Source organism: Colias eurytheme, chromosome 31, assembly GCF_061535395.1.
Source record: "Colias eurytheme isolate Ceu_HAF_F1 chromosome 31, ilColEury1 Martin Lab GWU primary, whole genome shotgun sequence".
NCBI classification, from domain to species: Eukaryota; Metazoa; Arthropoda; class Insecta; order Lepidoptera; family Pieridae; genus Colias; species Colias eurytheme.
Window position 1 is genome coordinate 5357387 of NC_143010.1, and position 18472 is coordinate 5375858.

The 18472-nt window shown below is 31.5% G+C and overlaps 1 protein-coding gene across 1 annotated transcript; it reads left to right on the top strand.

Annotated features, from left to right (window-relative positions):
- Window positions 1-401: 401 nt before the first annotated feature.
- Ude (Uracil-DNA degrading factor) lies at window positions 402-9986 on the top strand. Its single transcript, XM_090118813.1, has 8 exons — window positions 402-485; window positions 5414-5571; window positions 6124-6263; window positions 6480-6572; window positions 6878-6980; window positions 7063-7235; window positions 7583-7711; window positions 9745-9986. The coding sequence occupies exons 2-8, from the start codon at window positions 5421-5423 to the stop codon at window positions 9946-9948; spliced, it is 993 nt and encodes a 330-aa protein (XP_089974939.1). The 5' UTR covers window positions 402-485; window positions 5414-5420; the 3' UTR covers window positions 9949-9986.
- Window positions 9987-18472: the final 8486 nt, after the last annotated feature.

The following is an 18472-nucleotide window of genomic DNA, read 5'->3' on the forward strand; positions in this document are numbered from 1 at the left end:
TATTCTCAGCATATTAAACCGTATCCGCTTGTATTTGTTTTTTGAGTGACAAGAAACTTTGTGTTTTTTTTCTAGTTGTTTAATAGAACGCAATCATACTAATTTTAAAACATGAGTTGCTTATGAGTTGAATATAAATTCAAATTTACAAACATAGCGATATGTCACAAATCGTGGGGGACCTAAAATGATGTCATTCGAAAAAAATACAAGGCCTTGGAATAGCTAAGCAAAGGTAGCAATGTGACGTCATTGCATTATTTTTGTCGATTTGTCGCTTATAAACCGTTCGAAATAAAAAGTCGTGTTATATTGGAGCGTATGAAGAGACAACCTGATATGTACATTGGTAGGGTTATTATGTATTCCCGCGCATGAAATCATGATTCAAAAGTATTTAGTTTATCATAGCGTTCAGTGTACTAAGTGCGAATTAGTGAGATATTGTGATATTTGAATTTATTATTGTTATTTTAATTTTATATGTGAGTATTATAGGCATTTTTTCCGCAAATGTAAATCATTATCGAAAATTTAATCTTATTTGTAGAAGCAATATAAAATGTGGCTAGTCTGTGGTAGTGGGTATATCTATAATGTAGGTACAGAGGTCGTTTTTTACGTGAAAATGTTAGCATTAAATTATTTTATATAGCATTAAAAGAAAACGTGACTCTATGTACCTATTGGTAAACATACGTATCAACGTATGTACATACATACATAATTTTTGAATGCAAATTAGTTTCTTCTAATCTGTAGGATTATCTTGTTATCTTTAAATATATTGTTGTGTTACATAGTCGTAGATGGTATAATTTTGGATGCAACGTTGTATACATTAATTTTTCACAGTTCTTTCGTATATAATGCGGGTGTTTCACATTTGCACGAATACACATTATACTTGTATACTTACGTAGTATATGATTATTATAGTCTGTGATTATACCTACCAAGTGTATGAAGCACTAGCGGTCCGCCCCGGCTTCGCCCGTGGAACATATTTCGCAATAAAAGATAGCGGCCTATGTTCTTTCTCAGGGTCTAAAGATTATCTGTGCCAAATTTCATCAAAATCGGTCCAGTAGTTTATGCGTGAAAACCATACATACATAATTACAAACCTTTCCTCTTTATAATATTACTAGCAATGCCCTGCGGTTTCACACGCATAGATAGCGATATCGTTACAGTGAAAAGTCTACTATAGGTCGGACTATAGGTTTAATTTTTAATCACATGAAAATCACCTTTACCCCGTCCCGCACTAAGGCCTTTTTTTTTGTTTTAGTGGGGAAATCTTTCATAGATACCCACGGCCTCCGGGGGAAGGGCCGTGGGTTATGTCGGATTCCTACCGACCAAAACCCCACTGTGTTCCGTCAAGACGCATATTGGTAGAATTCCTCCGTGACCCCCGCACTACGGCCTGCTCGAACAGTATACCTACTATTTTCTGTAGATTGACACTTTTAAAAATTCGTTATATCTTTTGAATGGAATATCCAATTCTTTTCATTTAAAAAGTATTTTGCTGGTATTGAAACAGTCTATAATAAAACATCATTTAATGGGATAAGGATTAATATATGTGTATGGATAACATGGTTTGATTACTGTCGGCACTTCTATTTACTTTGAAAACGTAAAAAAGTTGTTGTAGTAACATAACTACTGAAGATGGACACATGGTATCGCGGACTTTCTTGTAGATATTGATCCATTCTATAATACCGTAGAACATTTTTTTGTTCTATCTTCAATAGATTCCGCAGCGCACGCGATGACAGAAGTTTTAATGAGGATTTTTTTACACCTTGGGTTACATTATTGCATTTTTGGTAAGGATCTCTAATTTTTTTGAAAATGCAATATAGCCTATGTTGCTCAGTAAAGATGCAGCTTTCTAATGGTGAAAGAATTTTTGAAATCGGTCCAGTAGTTTTTGCGTGAAAACCATACATACATACATACTTACATACATACTTACAAACTTTTCCTCTTTATAATATTAGTATAGATAATATTATTCTCTAGTCTTTATAATATTTCCTCTTTATAGATTTGCAAATGTTTTTCCCATACATGAGTGCAAACATTCGTACGATGTACGAATGTTGATTAACATCTTTGTCGAGTGTGTGTTTTATTGCGATATGTGCATTAGAGCGCTAAAATTCTTTACAATAAGGATGATTTTCGCTCAAGGCCGAAACCTAATACGTAATCATAAGTTTGAATTCTGAAAAAAAGTCACAAAAACGTTTACGGAATTTTTTGTTGTATAAAATTGTAATTAACATAGAAAAAGAATAACTCGTTGAAAAAATTATGTCAAGGATACGGATAGGAGACCTATTTAGAATTTAGACATGATGTTATTTTTCTTTTACCACGAGGGGAATGCGCTATCGATTAAATTCCTGCGCGAAAAACTAAACCATATTCATAAATCTAAGACACAATATTACGCAATCGAAGGCACGCGCAGAAGCAAGTCTATACTTCTATAACAATTAACAATTAGAAAGTAAAGTTCGTTAGTTTGTTTCGAAGTTTATCAGAAAGCTACACTTTTCAACCCTTCAGACGCGGGCGGAACAGTGGCACTCAGCTAGTAAGTAGTATATATACCTTGATATAAAATACCTACATTGTGATTAATGATTTGTGATATTTAGTAATTCAAACAGAAATATTTTCAAGTGCAAATGATAAAAAAAATACAGCCAAGGCGATTACATCATCGCAAATAAACGATCACGTTATGTTTACAAACATGCGGTGCGAAATACATACTAAAACTGTTAATGTGACTGTCTGTTACGCTGTCACGGCTATATCGATTGCGATGAAATGGAGGGAAGAAGTTTTAGAATTTGTATTTCCTGAAAACCTGTATAGATAATCTGATGAAATTTTTTTTGCTAATAAAATCCCTGATAGCCTACATTACACTTTAACGTTCACTTTCTACGCTATCGGTCATTTTATCTGTCTCAAAACGGAACATTTCTAGAAAAAAAAAATTGAAAAAATTTCACTCTGTCAATTTAGTAGGTAGTTAGTTACTGACTGTAATAATTTAAACCTTAGAGTATGTTTAAACGCATTAAATTATATGTTTATAGTGTAAAGGTCACTAGTAATAGCACAGATGTAATAGTTATTGGCAAGTATACCTATACGCCAAAAACTATGAATCAAATCTACACATTATGAAATAGTTACACCGTTTATTACTAAAACTTTTAGGAAATCTATAAAAATTTGAGTTTAAATCCGTTAAACGGATTTATTACTACTATCATGAATGCCGTAGGTACATATCCAACAATGATATTATATATTTTGAAATCGATCCAGTAGTTGCAGAGATGTGCGCGTTCAAACAAACAAAACTCTTGAACTTTATATTATTAGTGTAGGTTGGGTAGATCCCATCCTATTAGTACTTGCATCAACTCATGTTTTTACGAAAACTCCATGTCGTCTAGTCTATAATTTCTATTTGAAACTTCATCCAAATCTCTTTAGTGGTTAAACTGTTTAATTCACAGACAGAAATTTACTATCATTAATTGTAAGACTAATAGATATTTTTTCACTATCAAAATATAATTCACGGATTAGAATTATAAAACCTGGCACGCGTTCAACACTTGACCTCACAACATTGAATAGTGCGATAAAATAAAAAATTGCATACGCTATAAATATACATACGTCATTTTATAGATTCTAGGTTCCCTGACATTAACCTAATAAATATTAAAAAAAACTACGTTAGTGCGATCATAATACCCAAATGTAGTTAGGATTAGATAAATGCAGTTTCCATAATAAAATACTAAAGTTATTCTCTAGACCCTCTCCTCCTTATGCAGGTACTTTTATTAATTCTACTTATTTTAATACATATTACGTAACATAGCCGTATTTGAATGAATTGGTTAATTCGACATGGTGTCATTCTTATCTTTAAAACCAGCCTAAAATCCAGCAAACCGCTAAAAATACATTATTTCAAAAAATATTAATATTTGTATTGTGAAGCCGGGTAAAACAAATCGATACTTATATTATCAAGCTTGTTTGTATGTTTGTTTGCTTGAACGCGGTAAAATCACAAGCTAGGGTCTGGTCTGAAATATTATTTCAGTATCAGATAGACTATTTATCGAGGAAGGCGGTAGGCTGTGTATATCATCACACTAAGATAGAAGAGGAGCAATGCGGGTAAATCCGCGGGGCACAACTAGTTAATGCATAGCACATAGCCTTGTAAGTCATGTTGCTAACCGATACGGTGACATCACGTAAATGTACATTATTTAAATATTAAAAGACGCGAAATTACTTAACTGCAAGGCCACGACAATACAAACTTATCAGTAATTTGTTTAAATATAATTGTAAGTTTGTGAATCTGTTTATAGGACACGCTGGAAAGTACCTTCACTATTTACCTAATATAGACAAAGAATAATAAATAGTAACTATCGTTATTATAGAATATAGATTATGCTATAATGACATAGGAAGGACATAGGGTATTCAATTTGTTAGCTTTGTTTTGTACCATGTTGTCATGTTCTGATTTCTTCCATTTCTGCAACATTTTCTTACATCTTTCGACGACTGATTGACATCATCACTACATAGTATAAAACAAAGTCGCTTTCCCTGTCCCTATGTCCGTATGTCCCTTTGTACGCTTAAATCTTTGAAACTACGCAACGGATTTTGATGCGGTTTTTTTTAATAGATAGAGTGATTCAAGAGGAAGATTTATATGTATAATAAGATCCATTAAGTAGTGGAGAAGTACTGTTATTTTTGAGGTTTCTAATGTGATGTCGTAAAAAATTACATTTATCCCGCTTTCATTGCAAACGCAGGCTGAACCCTACGAGTTTTATCAAAATAATGTACTAAGAATTATACACATTGAAAAGGTCTACAGAAAAGTCCGCGATGGTATATGTCTATCTCTTATGGATAACCCACAATAACTTTTTTTTGTCAATTACTTTTTACGACAAATAATGGCTAATTTTCGATGCGATTTTAACCAATACAGCATTAATCCTTAACCAATTAAATACCATGGATACATTGTTCATTTAATATAGATCTATATGGCCCTTTACACCGTATGATTTAAGTGAATGTTTTCGAAGATATTACAGATTTAAAAATTGCGGGACGTAGCGTTTGCGGCCGCCCGGCTATGTATTTTATACCCGTGCGATGCCGGAGCGGGCCGCTATATTTTTATACCTATACAACGTTCACAATTTTTCTGTAGTGTATTTACTGTATTTAGTATCAGCATTGCACCCGTGCGAAGCCGGGGCGGGTCGCTAGTTGATTCATAAAATTGACAAATATTCATTTTATTTTTCAGTAAAAACATGGGTAAAGACGACAAAGAAGATAGCGGCTTCGGTTTTAAAGACAAAGCCAAAGCAGAAGAGACCCTCCGTCTTCTAGAAGAACATGATGCTAATTACCGCAGGTTGACAGTTAGAGGTCTACTGGGAAGGGCTAAAAGAGTACTCTCTAGTGAGTATCATGTATACCTACTACAAGCTTTCTTTTGAAGTGAAACTTCGTTTGGCGCGTTGAGAGTAAAATTTTAAGGTCGTGCATGGCAATACTGTCACGTCATGGTGTAAGGCGATGATTTTGGTATCTTTGAATCTTGCCAAAGACGTTTCGCTTCTGACACGTGTGCTCAGTAAATACACTTTTTTTTTTCTATTGAAGTAATATAAATCAGAAGACTGACAGTAGTGTTGTTGAGTGTTCGTAGAAAAATGTCGTTACACAAAACATTCATAAAATTAACAATTTTCCGACATTTTACGATTCTGCATGCTGCATTCTGCATTCTGCTACTATCGATTTTAATGTAACTTACAAAGTTACATTAAAACCTAGATACCAATTTTTTATCCAATTCAGTTTTTTTTTGTAAATTGACTATATATTTTTATGGCAACTCTATTGATATTTGATACGTTCAGAAATACAAGTCAATAAACTAATTTTTTAAACTTGAGTAAATAAAAAACTTGAAGCTATATAAATTCAAGATCTATTTATTTATTTCAGTGACAAAAGCGGAAGAAAAAATTAAAAATATAAAAGAAGCAATGGAAGTATTTGAAAACTGGCTCGCAGATCTCGATAAGAATAAGGAGAAGAAACCGGAGAAGAAGAAAGAGGTAGAAGAGAAGAATGGAGAGGATAAGGTAAGAAATAATTTTACGCAAAAATAAAAAGAAAAAATACAATACATATAATGACACTAACGTAAAGTGAACGTAAAGCAGGTAAAGAAAGAACATTTTTAGAATTAGTTACAATTTGAAGTTTGAACTTTAGGCACAGAACATCTAGATTTAATTTTGCAAGTTTTATATAAAAGTGTTGCCATTTTAACAAAATTTAAATTTCCCAATTTTCAGGAAGAAGACTCAGATGTAGAAATGGAAGAAAAGAAACCGGAAAAGAAAGATTTACCGGCTGATACCGTGCCAGGGTTAGGTTTTAAAGATAAGGTAATATTTTAATTAATACAATTTTAAATTAACTCTCATTAAATGTTTTATAATTATACGTATTTTTTGCCTTATTTTATATGGTTATTCGTCAAGGCTTTGACGCAGTGTTCAAATATCATGAAGATTCTTTATATTCTTGAAAATGTTCATTTTAATAATTTATTTCATTCAATTTTAAATTCGTATAAACTGTCTATGGCTTAAATCTAATTTTAGCTTAAAAGTTATAACACAAACACAGAAAGGTAAATAATAAATAAACATACAAATAAATTAGCTGTTATATAATCTTTATTCTACAGGAAGCGGCTGAAAATACCCTCAAAGAGTTGGAAGGTCGAGATCCTGATTATCAGAAACTTGCCGTAAAGGGCCTTATTGGAAGGGCTAAGCGTGTGTTGACATGTAGGTGTTATTTCTTTTTTTTAGGAAGTGTTTGAAATAACAAAAAAAAATATTAATTTCCATTTTTTATAATTATTTCCAGGCACCCGAGACGAAACAAAACTATCTAACATAAAGGAATCCATCTCGATCTTCGAGAAGTTTCTCGACGATTTCGACACAATGCACTTGAGTAAACAGAACAATCCGTATGTCAGTTTGGGCGTTGTTAGGACTTGTGTGGAAATGGCTGGGGATAGTGTTAGTGAACAACAGGTATTTATTACTTATTTATCTATTTGTAGTATTTAAAGTATAGGTTTATTAATTAGGGACCAGATGAAAAACTTACGCTTATCAGCGATTTCTTCCACGCTAGCTGAAGTATTTTTATAGCAATTTTTTTAAACTTGTTTAGGCGCGTTGAGAGTAAAATTTCGAGGTCGCATCATGGCAATAGCGTCACGTCATGGAGTAAGGCGACGATTTTGATATATTTGAATATTGCCGCAGAAGTTTCACTTTTGACGCGTCTGCTCAGCTACGCTCTTTTTTAAATTGGTTCAACACATTTATTGAAATACATGGTTTTTTTCTTCTTTTAAACAAATAAAACATTTCAGAAAGCGTTCATAGCAGCATACACATCTGTGAATGGTGAATACAAGCGATTGAGAACTGTTCTAGAGAAGGAAGATGGGAAATCGTGGGATATTGTGAGGAATTCCTATCTTAAGGAGCTGAAGGAAAAGGTATACTAAGGGAAATAGTTATTTTTAAGTATGGAGATCAATATATAAATATTGTGGTGGAGACGTGCGAATGAATGACTTCATATTATATTTTATACAATATTTTTATTAGTACCTACAAAATTTTATAATAGAAGCCTTTTTTTACTAGATATTGAAAGTAACAGTATTAATGATATTGTTACTAATTTTAATTATTTATTATTAGACACACACATTATGTAGAATAAGCTATATAGTCCAGGAGGAATCGGCGCATGAGTACCGAAAACTATTCCACCTCAATTTTTTTACGTGATCCTCTTCAAATTGCCCTACTGATGATATAAATGCATGTTGCCATGGGGCAACCCGGTGCCATATTGTTTAAACCGAAATTGTTTAAACAATTGCAAGGAATTGTTATTTTTCAACCGGACAAATTTTTTTTATATTTTTTATCGAAATACCAATAAAAAAGGTCCAATTACTTTTCACGATAAAGTTAATATTTTCAAAGATATGAATTTTTTAAGGTTTGAAAAATCTCAAATTTGGGTACTTTCGACCCATGAAAAATATATTTAAAAAAAAAATAATATATAAGTAATATTTTTTTTTCAATTCTCTATACAATAGTTAATAATATTGTTAATAGAGATTTAAGAAAATTTCATTGTTTATATCTGTTTTTTAATTGTTAACTTCGCGCGCTCACAAGTACGCGCCGCTTACCTTTAAGTATCGCCGTCTCTCTCTTACTCATGCGCTGCATCGGCCTCTCTGTGTCTTGAATCATTATTTATCATTTATCTTAAAAACTATCAACTTTATCAAGATTTCTAAAGAGAGCAATCTTATTAATAATTAAATTGTCTACAATTTGTTTCTTATATATTTTTTTCTGAAATCAATTTTTTTAAAGTTATTTAAGCATAAATTGAAACATGTAATTAAAATTACTTTTTTGTCAGTTTATATTACTTTTTTGTTATTGAAACAGCAAGTAAGGTAAAAGACCCAGTTATTGACACTGGCCTAGTTGTTTGACACTCGCAATTTGATTTTAATTAAAAGAATGAAATGTTCTCAAAAAACCAAAGATCTTAAAATTTTTAATTCAAAAATTATATTTATTAATTTATTAGAATTGATTTGTTTTTTTTTTAACTAAAATAAAATTTAAAGTGTCAATAACTAGGTCTTTTACCTTATTAATTACATTGAATAACTTCTTCAAACGAAAGTTATAGATGGAGAAGTATGAAATAATAAAACAAGATTTAAAAATAAGTATTTATTTATTATCAATATTATTTTTATATATTATATTCTTACAGTCTTCTGAATCACAACCACATAGAAGTATGCAACTTATATTATTTGTGAGCGCGCGAAGTTAACAATTAAAAAACAGATATAAACAATGAAATTTTCTTAAATCTCTATTAACAATATTATTAACTATTGTATAGAGAATTGAAAAAAAAATATTACTTATATATTATTTTTTTTTTAAATATATTTTTCATGGGTCGAAAGTACCCAAATTTGAGATTTTTCAAACCTTAAAAAATTCATATCTTTGAAAATATTAACTTTATCGTGAAAAGTAATTGGACCTTTTTTATTGGTATTTCGATAAAAAATATAAAAAAAATTTGTCCGGTTGAAAAATAACAATTCCTTGCAATTGTTTAAACAATTTCGGTTTAAACAATATGGCACCGGGTTGCCCCATGGCAACATGCATTTATATCATCAGTAGGGCAATTTGAAGAGGATCACGTAAAAAAATTGAGGTGGAATAGTTTTCGGTACTCATGCGCCGATTCCTCCTGGACTAATATGGAAGTACTTACTTTTAAAGAATAATGATTCTAAAAACCGCGGTGTGAAACAAATTAAATATTAATAATAATAAATGCGAATCTGTCTGTGACACGTTCACGTCCCTGAAACGGTTTTGATGAAATTTTAAACAGGGATAAGTAGGTTAAATATCGAAAGATAGTATACAATAATAAAATATGTATATGATATTTGTATTACAGCACGCTGAAGCAAAGCTCTTCAACGAAAAAGACGAACCAACACCCGAACATATAGAAATGTTACTCTGGGCATATTCACCGGAACTTGCCAGAGTTAAAAAACTTATACCAGAGACTAAAGAGTCCAACGATGACAAACAAACTGACAGGAAGAGACGTCACAGTGACAGGGAAGAATCTCCGAGCAAGAAGAAAAAGGAATAATGTGATAAATGGCATTTATTAATAAATATTCGTTTTTATTTGTTGTTTGATTTCCCTTTTACTCTGTTTTGCAAAAGCAGTTGGGGCCGTGTTATGACCTCTTATTTCCAGACAGTTTACGCCGTGAATTGAACTGACTGGCAAATTCATATTATGATTGCAATAACCTATGCGATCATAATACGAATTTGCCAGTCGATTTAATTCACAGCGTAATATAGCTGAAAATAAGAGGTATAAACCCGGCCCATGATCAACTTAAAATATATTCTAGTCTGAAATACAAAGACAAATAGCTTAAAGGTAGCATTTTTCTTGATACTTATCAAGAAAGGCGCGGGCTAGCTAGTTACTGATAGAATCAATTTAAACGTCTTGTAGTTTTAAATACATATTATGTTTTTGGACGTAAATCAGATAATTAGTAGAAGAAAATGTTGTGTGGTTTTATGAAACCACGTTAAAAGTGAAACTGTTCAAAAAGTGTTCGAACGGTTCCGAACACTGCTTTGTGTAGCGCATGTCGCGTGACGGTCGGCTGCCGAGTAGATACCTACTCGGCAGCCGCGATACGTACGCGACATGCGCTACACAGACCAAAAAGTTTGAGACGATGTAATAAAAGTTTCACTTTAAAAACATTTTTGGACTGAGATAGCATTGGACATGTGATTGAATTAAAATAGCTTACCTACATAATAACATTTCGAAATACAATAATAGATTACATCAAGGTATAATAATTTATGTGGAAGTAAAATCTTAGTCAAAAAGCTCGAATATTTATTTACGTTAAAGCAAAAAAAATATCCTTATAAAAATAACAATACGTGAGGTCATTTTCCTTATGACTTATACACATTATTTACTGTAATTCGAACAATTTATCGGAATCTATTTAAATTTAAAGAAAAGGCAACGAATAATTTTAAACATTTACAAGTAATAACACAGTAATAAGTAATTTCAAGAAATGGGAAACATTTACTTGAAAATTTGCCAAAATTAACTTCAGCACATGGCAACATAATATCGATTGGAGTTTTGAATTTGACATATACTTGTAAACACCGAGTACAATGAACCTATTTATTTTATTCCTTTTACGGGCAAATACTGACATAAATAGATTAATCTATAAATGAAATGCGTATTCAAATGACCTTTTGTGGCCATACTTGCATATATTTGTGCAACTTAAAATGTAATGTGTGTGTATGTGATATATTTTGAACAGGGCGTGTTTGCTTGAAAAAGTGCATTTGATTTTGTGATTATTAATGTTCAGTGACTAAAATTACGTATTAAATTACTTAATTAGACACTGTTAGTGCACGGAGATGCTGTTTTAACTGCGACAATAAGTGTGGTATGTATAAACACGAAAAAAATAGGCCTTATTTATTTCGTATTGGAATAAAACGGTGCCGGTTTTCAAAGTTATAAATCACAAAATGATGTTATTCTACGTGTAAAAGTTTATATCAAGTATTAAATAGGCATTTTACACAAAACTGAAGCTTTAAGTAAAAAATTATGCTTAGTGTACCTTAATCTTACGAAACTTTTCTTTTTGAATAAAATGTATAATGGTGCCCCGTGCCTGTTTGTTTCTCTATCAAAAGTTTTCGGTTAATATATCAGAAATAATTGTTTTTTTTCATCATAGTGAATTTATTTAATGAAATAAGTTATACCCACATTTCTATCAAATTATATCTTTCATTCAATCACTTAACAGTTATCATTAACACTTACGGCTGTAAAAAAATTGATTGTTTTTTTATTTAATTAAATAATATTTTTTATAGATAATGCAGTGATAATGGAAGCTGGGAGTGAAGCAAGTTATTGTAAGTATAATTCATAGCTTTTTAGTTTTTATACAAATCATAAAATCTGTAGAAATGAATTTAGAAGTTATGTTTGTTATAAACTAGATGTTTGTTAATTTCATTTTTATTTTCTATATAATATGTAATATTCAAATACATAAAAACTAAGTACATATTATTAAAACTAAGTGTTATATTGGCAAAGAACAAGAAGCAAAGAAGTTTCACTTCTGATACTAATTTCTATTTAAAATTTCTCATTTATTTTAAATGCTATACAACTAAATATATTTTAATTTTTTAACAGGTGAACGAGAACTCTATGATGAGTGGGGAAGCCGTTCTTCTCTCAGTCAACAAGAAGATGTAAGTTATTACTATTTGAATCATGCGACTTTATCTGCTTTAAAAAAATTGCAATTTTTCGTGTCGTTCCTATTGGAATGAAATAATTATTTAATATTTAATACAAATGAGTACCCGGATTACGGATATAGAATAAATACTTATTTTCAAAATAACTTATCAATAATAATTGAGTTATATTATTATTGTACTTTATATAATAATTGTTATTATATAATAATTGAAATTAATATTTCTGGTAAGACGCATTGCTATAAGTCTGTTTTTGATAGGACTACTAGTATTAAGTAGTATTAATTATATTATCGGTGATAGGACATTTGATCATTATTTTTTAATATTATTGATCAGTAAAGCGCATAACGATTTTGGAAAAATGATGTCTCAAAATTTAAAAAGCATAAATTGCCCTCTGCCATAAACAAATTAATATACTCTCTAATAAATATTAAAGTAAATTCGACCCATTTCATTATTTATCATCTTTTTATCATAAACATTATGTGGCTAGGAATAACAGAAAATAATAACAAAACTAATAAATAATCAACTAACGCGATGCCCCAAATTCAACTCAAAAACAGATTCAGATTGTCCATCTCCCGCCAAAATGCCAAAGACATTACGTAATTCTATACTCTATGAAGTTTATATATCGTGGCGCATTTACACATTCGAAAACGTTGTATGCGAATATCGTCGCGACCTAGTTTACACATTCGTCTTTCCTTTGATAATGTCCAAAAAGTGTTTTTTACGCAAGTATTCAAATCAAAATCAATTATTTATTTCCTCAATTAGACTTCTTCTAGAAGCACTTTTGAATCGACATAACGCATTTTTAACATTTACCACCGATTCGGAAAGCAATCTCAAGGCGAATGGTAATTAGTGCACTGTTTACACATGCATGCAATGATAAACAGGTGAAGATATGTTATTAGCGCTCCGAGAGTGGCACATCCAAATATGGCTAATTAGCCCCAGTTGATTTCAGTTGCCTCTTTCTCATTCACGAAATTTTTAATCATGCCGTCTTAATTTGATGTCTAATCGTGTGTGCGTGCTGTTTTTAACCGACTTCAAAAAAAGGAGGAGGTTATCAATTCGGCCGGTATGTTTTTTTTTTATGTATGTACACCGATTACTCCGACTTCCGAGGTTTCTGAACCGATTTACGTGATTCTTTTTTTGTTCGATGCGGGATGGTGTCGAATTGGTCCCATAAAAATTTTATTCGGATAGGCCCAGTAGTTTTTATTTTATGAGCATTTTTGTCTGTATTTGTAAATGTTGCAAGTGCAAGTTTGAAGCCTGTTGTTTTTAACGCAGTTATCACTTGTTTAAGATAGAATGTTGTATAGGTGACCTATCTTCACTTTTTACTTATTATATATCATTGAATGCGTGTTCGTTATTCGGCTCGCGATTCGCACGAAAGTGTAAATCCCCCATTAGACATTACGTAACTCTATCCTCTATGAAGTTTATATTTCATAAATTCGAAAAATTGGAACGCGTTCGAAATCCAACCGTATGCAGTGGGTTTACGCGTGTCGAAATTTGTTAGACCAAACGGTTTTCGACCATAAGGTAATGAAATTAGGGTGACATTTGTATGTAACGTGCGTTGGCCTATTTTTTTAATTAGATTGGAGATGGCTTTATCCGCGTTCGGATTGCGGTCTTAATAAACGTATTGTTTTACAAGATGGCGCTTATGTTGTGTAGTGCTTTTTTAATTGCATTTATGCGGGTTGCGAAATATTCTCGGTTTGATATGGCATCGTTGAAAAAATATTTACTTTAGTAATGATGTGAAGTAGATGATTTTTTACGTAACTTTAATTTTACAATATCAATATAGATATTGATTATTGAAGTAAAACACAAATAAAATGTATATATTATAGACGTTATTTGGACGTTATATTGTTTTGTTTAACCCGCTGAATCTGTGCACAGATGGCACCACCGCGGTTGTAAATAAAAAAATATAAGTAACTATATACTTTGCGTTTTTAAAGAGTTTATAACAAGGGCCAACTTTTTTTACAAGAAATAAAGTATATTCAGGTCTATGAAGATTATTAAACAGTATTTTAGCAAAACAAACAGCATTTATTGTAGTGTGCGCCCCCCGACTAAATAAAATAAAATTGTGAGCGTCTAAATGTAACACATAATAATGTCTCTGCACTTTGATGCTGAAAACAGTATTTTGTATACTTTTTTTTTGTTAAACAGTAAAAAGTATAATTTAGTGAAAAACAGTAGAATACTGTTTAAAACAGTATAGTTGGCAACCCTATTTATAACATCGTTTTCTGTCAGTTCTATTGAATATTTTTCAATCGTTTAGAGATCATCCGGTACTAGCAAACAATATTTTTTATGAAATCAGTAAAACAAATCTTCGTTATCTAGTTTTCTCTATACTGAACGTTAACATACTATGGTTAATATTTAAATCACTTGCAAAAGCTTTTTCATCCATTAATAAAACACACAGTAAGTGGCAACATCTTTAAAAATTAACCAAAGTGTGCCAAAGAGACACGAGAACCAATATGGCAGACGTGTGCATAGATAATGTAAGTGTGTTGCTTGAATTTATTTAAAACTAGCATTGCATCCGGGTTTGTTTACGTGGATCTTCATGGAATATGCACTAGTTATTTCTATACAATTTTTAGGGTATCGAACCAGAAAAAGTTATAATAAAACAGGTTGAAAATGTGGAACCGACTCGCACTTGGCCGGTTTTATTTTTGTGCTCGTAAATATTTTGTGAGACAGAAAAGAAAAATTCTTTAACTAATATTCTATATCTATTCATATGCTATGAAAATTCATCAAAATAGGTTTAGCCGTTTTCGTGTGTTCATAAACTGAATATAAATACTTATTTTAGAATAGTTGCTTATTATAGCACGGTAATATTCTTATCAAATCAATATTTTTTTAAAAGAAAGTATTAATTTATTAGTTATATTTTTTTGTTATCTTACCGAGATACGGCATAGTTTATAAACAGTTTTCCGTATAGACACAAGGGCCGTATTTAAGACCTTGTAATCCCAGACTGGCAAATTAATATAATACCATTATTAACAATGGCTGGTTATTGCTAACATTATATGAATTTGCCAGTCAGTTCAATAATTCACGGCGTAATCTGGAAATAATAGGTCATACGGCCCCAGATTGCTTATAATTTTGTGTTACAACTTACATCTACTTACCAATTTAGACGAGTTTAGGATAATTTTTTTGCGTGATTATCAGTAACAAACTCAAAATTAATACCTGTAGCGATGTGAGATGTACTTTTGCACAAATTTTACTGATAAATAAATACACGACTAATTTTCTATGTGTGACGCAATGCCAAAAGTGCTGAAACGATTTTGATAAATTTCTGTATAAATACAACATCGATCCTTTCCGCTGCAGCGGGATTTATGTACTACGCTACATTCAAAGCAATACGGAAACCATGATATTATTATATGTATTATGTATCAACTATCAACGAGATAATATAGTTAGGAGTCACTCATAGAACCGTACGAGAAGGCATACGTATTTATATTTTGCTATAATATGTACTTCTATCATTAAAAGATTTAATTGATTTAACTCAAAAACTAGAATAAACTACCTATTGGGCCGATTTTAAACATTTTATACCAATACCAATTTAATTCATTCATTTTTGGTCAACTCTGGAAGCGGCTAGCAAATAAAAATATATTCAACCGAGACCAAAACAGTTTATCGACTTCATTAAAAACGCTGCAAATTTACATAAAAATAAAGTGCCTATGAAATTCCCTTTGATTGCGTCATGGCGGACCAAGTGCATACATATTCGAGACCATTTAAGACGACCGCAATTAGCGCTGATTGGACGAAAATGAGGTAAAAAATGACATTACGATAATGTTGCCAGTGTCGGAAAATTACCCTGGTATTGGGGTGTTTTTAACTTCACAGTACACTAAGTAATTTTGTAAATATTATTAGGATTTACAATGAGATTCTTTCATTATCTATAATGAGATTAATTTAACCTATTAACATAATATCGGAAGATTTTTCGAATTGGATGATTTCGGTAACACAGGCGCGTTGTGATAACGATGATGTGAATCATGAAATTTTCAACTAAAGTTTTGTGTTTTGTGCAAATCTATAACCTCGCATAGAACCTGATATATTTTAGTCCAGTAATAGAAAATAATTTATTTTCTTATATCGGCCTTATGGTGAAAATTTGCGTATATGTGCATAGTTCAATAGATATAACATGCATTTATGTTTAATTGTTCGTAATTGTAATGAATTAAAGTAAACAATTTGTATTTAATTTGTATCCTTATCTTAAAACTTAAGTTACGGCCCTGCCTTCATACGAAACTGCTGAATACGTTGTTCGCACGGAAATAGAATGTGGGTGCGATTTCCCAGAATTAGCATCCAAGCTTACTTCTTTATAATTATTAAAATGTATAAATTCATTCTTTAACTCCGGTCTGCATTGTGCAGACATGGGTGTAAAAGTCTCATTTTAGTCATTAAAATATTATGTAGTTTCTAAGTATAGGTATCTGAGTTTCTTTTAGGGCCTCCGGCTGCGGGAAATGTAATTCTTATAAAAATATTGCGTAATATGTTTTTCAGACAATGCAACAAAAGAGATCAATAAAAACAAATTACCCTTCTTGAATCTTGGCTTACTGCATTTAGGTTAACGTAATTGGGGTAATTTATGTAACAAACGTGGCAACACTGCCAAAATGCGCCATTCCGCGATCCGCTACGTCAAGCGCAGACGTAGGTATTGTGCAACTGGTAACTCGCTCATTGCGTCAAATGTCATTTGAAAATAAATAAACGCGTCGGAATCCGTCCGGGAAACAATCGGAACGAAAATTAAAAAAAGTGCAATACATACTTCTTTGTCAAACTCGTGGCTGTTTGGTGTGTTTCCTTCGAGTGAGAGTGTAAAAAAAAAATAAAGTTCTATAAATGTGGAGTGCAACGGTATTTGTGACCTACTTGAGTTTGTGACGTCATGGTGTTTTTATTGTCGAAAAAGGAATTCGTATATTATTTTCGTCTCTAGCGGAAGTATCTACGATTGATTAAAATTGTAATTGGTATGAATGTAGATTGAAATGTAGACCAGGAAAAGGAACTGGTTTTGCTCGTTTTTTGATGACAAATAAAAATAACATGTGCTGAGTGCAGTCATATTTCTTTTTCGTTTTACTTAATAAAATTTCAAGGATCTTATAAAGTATAAAGTTTATTCTATACTATTGTAACTTATATGGAATCACTTATTTTCAAAGTGAAAGTACAGGTGACTTTGAAAGAAAACTAAGCTAGAAGTCAAAACAAAAGATACATTCACAACTTTACTGTTTTATTTTTACGTTTAAATATATTTAACTTTAGTTCAGTGTTAAGTATGATTTTATTATTCTTCAATACCAGATAAAGAATATACTTAGTTAAATTATATTTTTGATTTGAAAGAAATTTAATTCAATAAATTGCATTTTATGATTTTATATTGCACTGATCAATGTAGAAAATCTATCATGAGTCATGACACAGGCCAAAAAATTAAGAAAGAAAAAGTTGGTGCCGAGATGTTGTTATCAGTTTTGTTTTATGCATTGGGAACACAATATTTTTTATTTTTTCCTATGTGTAGATATGTAACTACCATAAGCTATTTAGATACTTGCTTTTGTGAGTTAAACCACTTGGCAAAACTAGTCTCTAGATATATATATATATATAAAATTTCCATGTCACGATGTTAGTTACCATACTCCTTCGAAACGCCTGCACCAATACTCATGAAATTTTGTGTGCATATGTGAGAATTGGTCAACATCATCAACAGGTCTAATTTTTCATAAAAGTGAAGTCCCATGTCCCCTAGTGGGGTAAGGGGCAGATGCATTATACATACATCTGTTTCACTGATTGATTTTCTTTAGAGGCATGTAGTTGATCAGCCTTCTGTGTCACATTTTTTTTTTCTTCGTCTCCACCAGGAATCGAACTCAGGACCCCTCGGTTCTACGCTCACGCGTCAACCACTGTACCAAGGAGGCGGAATTTTTCATACCCCTTATAAAAGTATGGCAGCTGGGATAGCCAGTACTGTTATAAGTTTGTATGTGGTGATTCATCAAGCAATTATTTAATTGTAAGGTCTGCGAGAACAATTGAGTTGGTTGAAGTGATAAATGGCATATCCATGTAATTTGATTAAAAACTGTTTATTGATTTATCTTTTA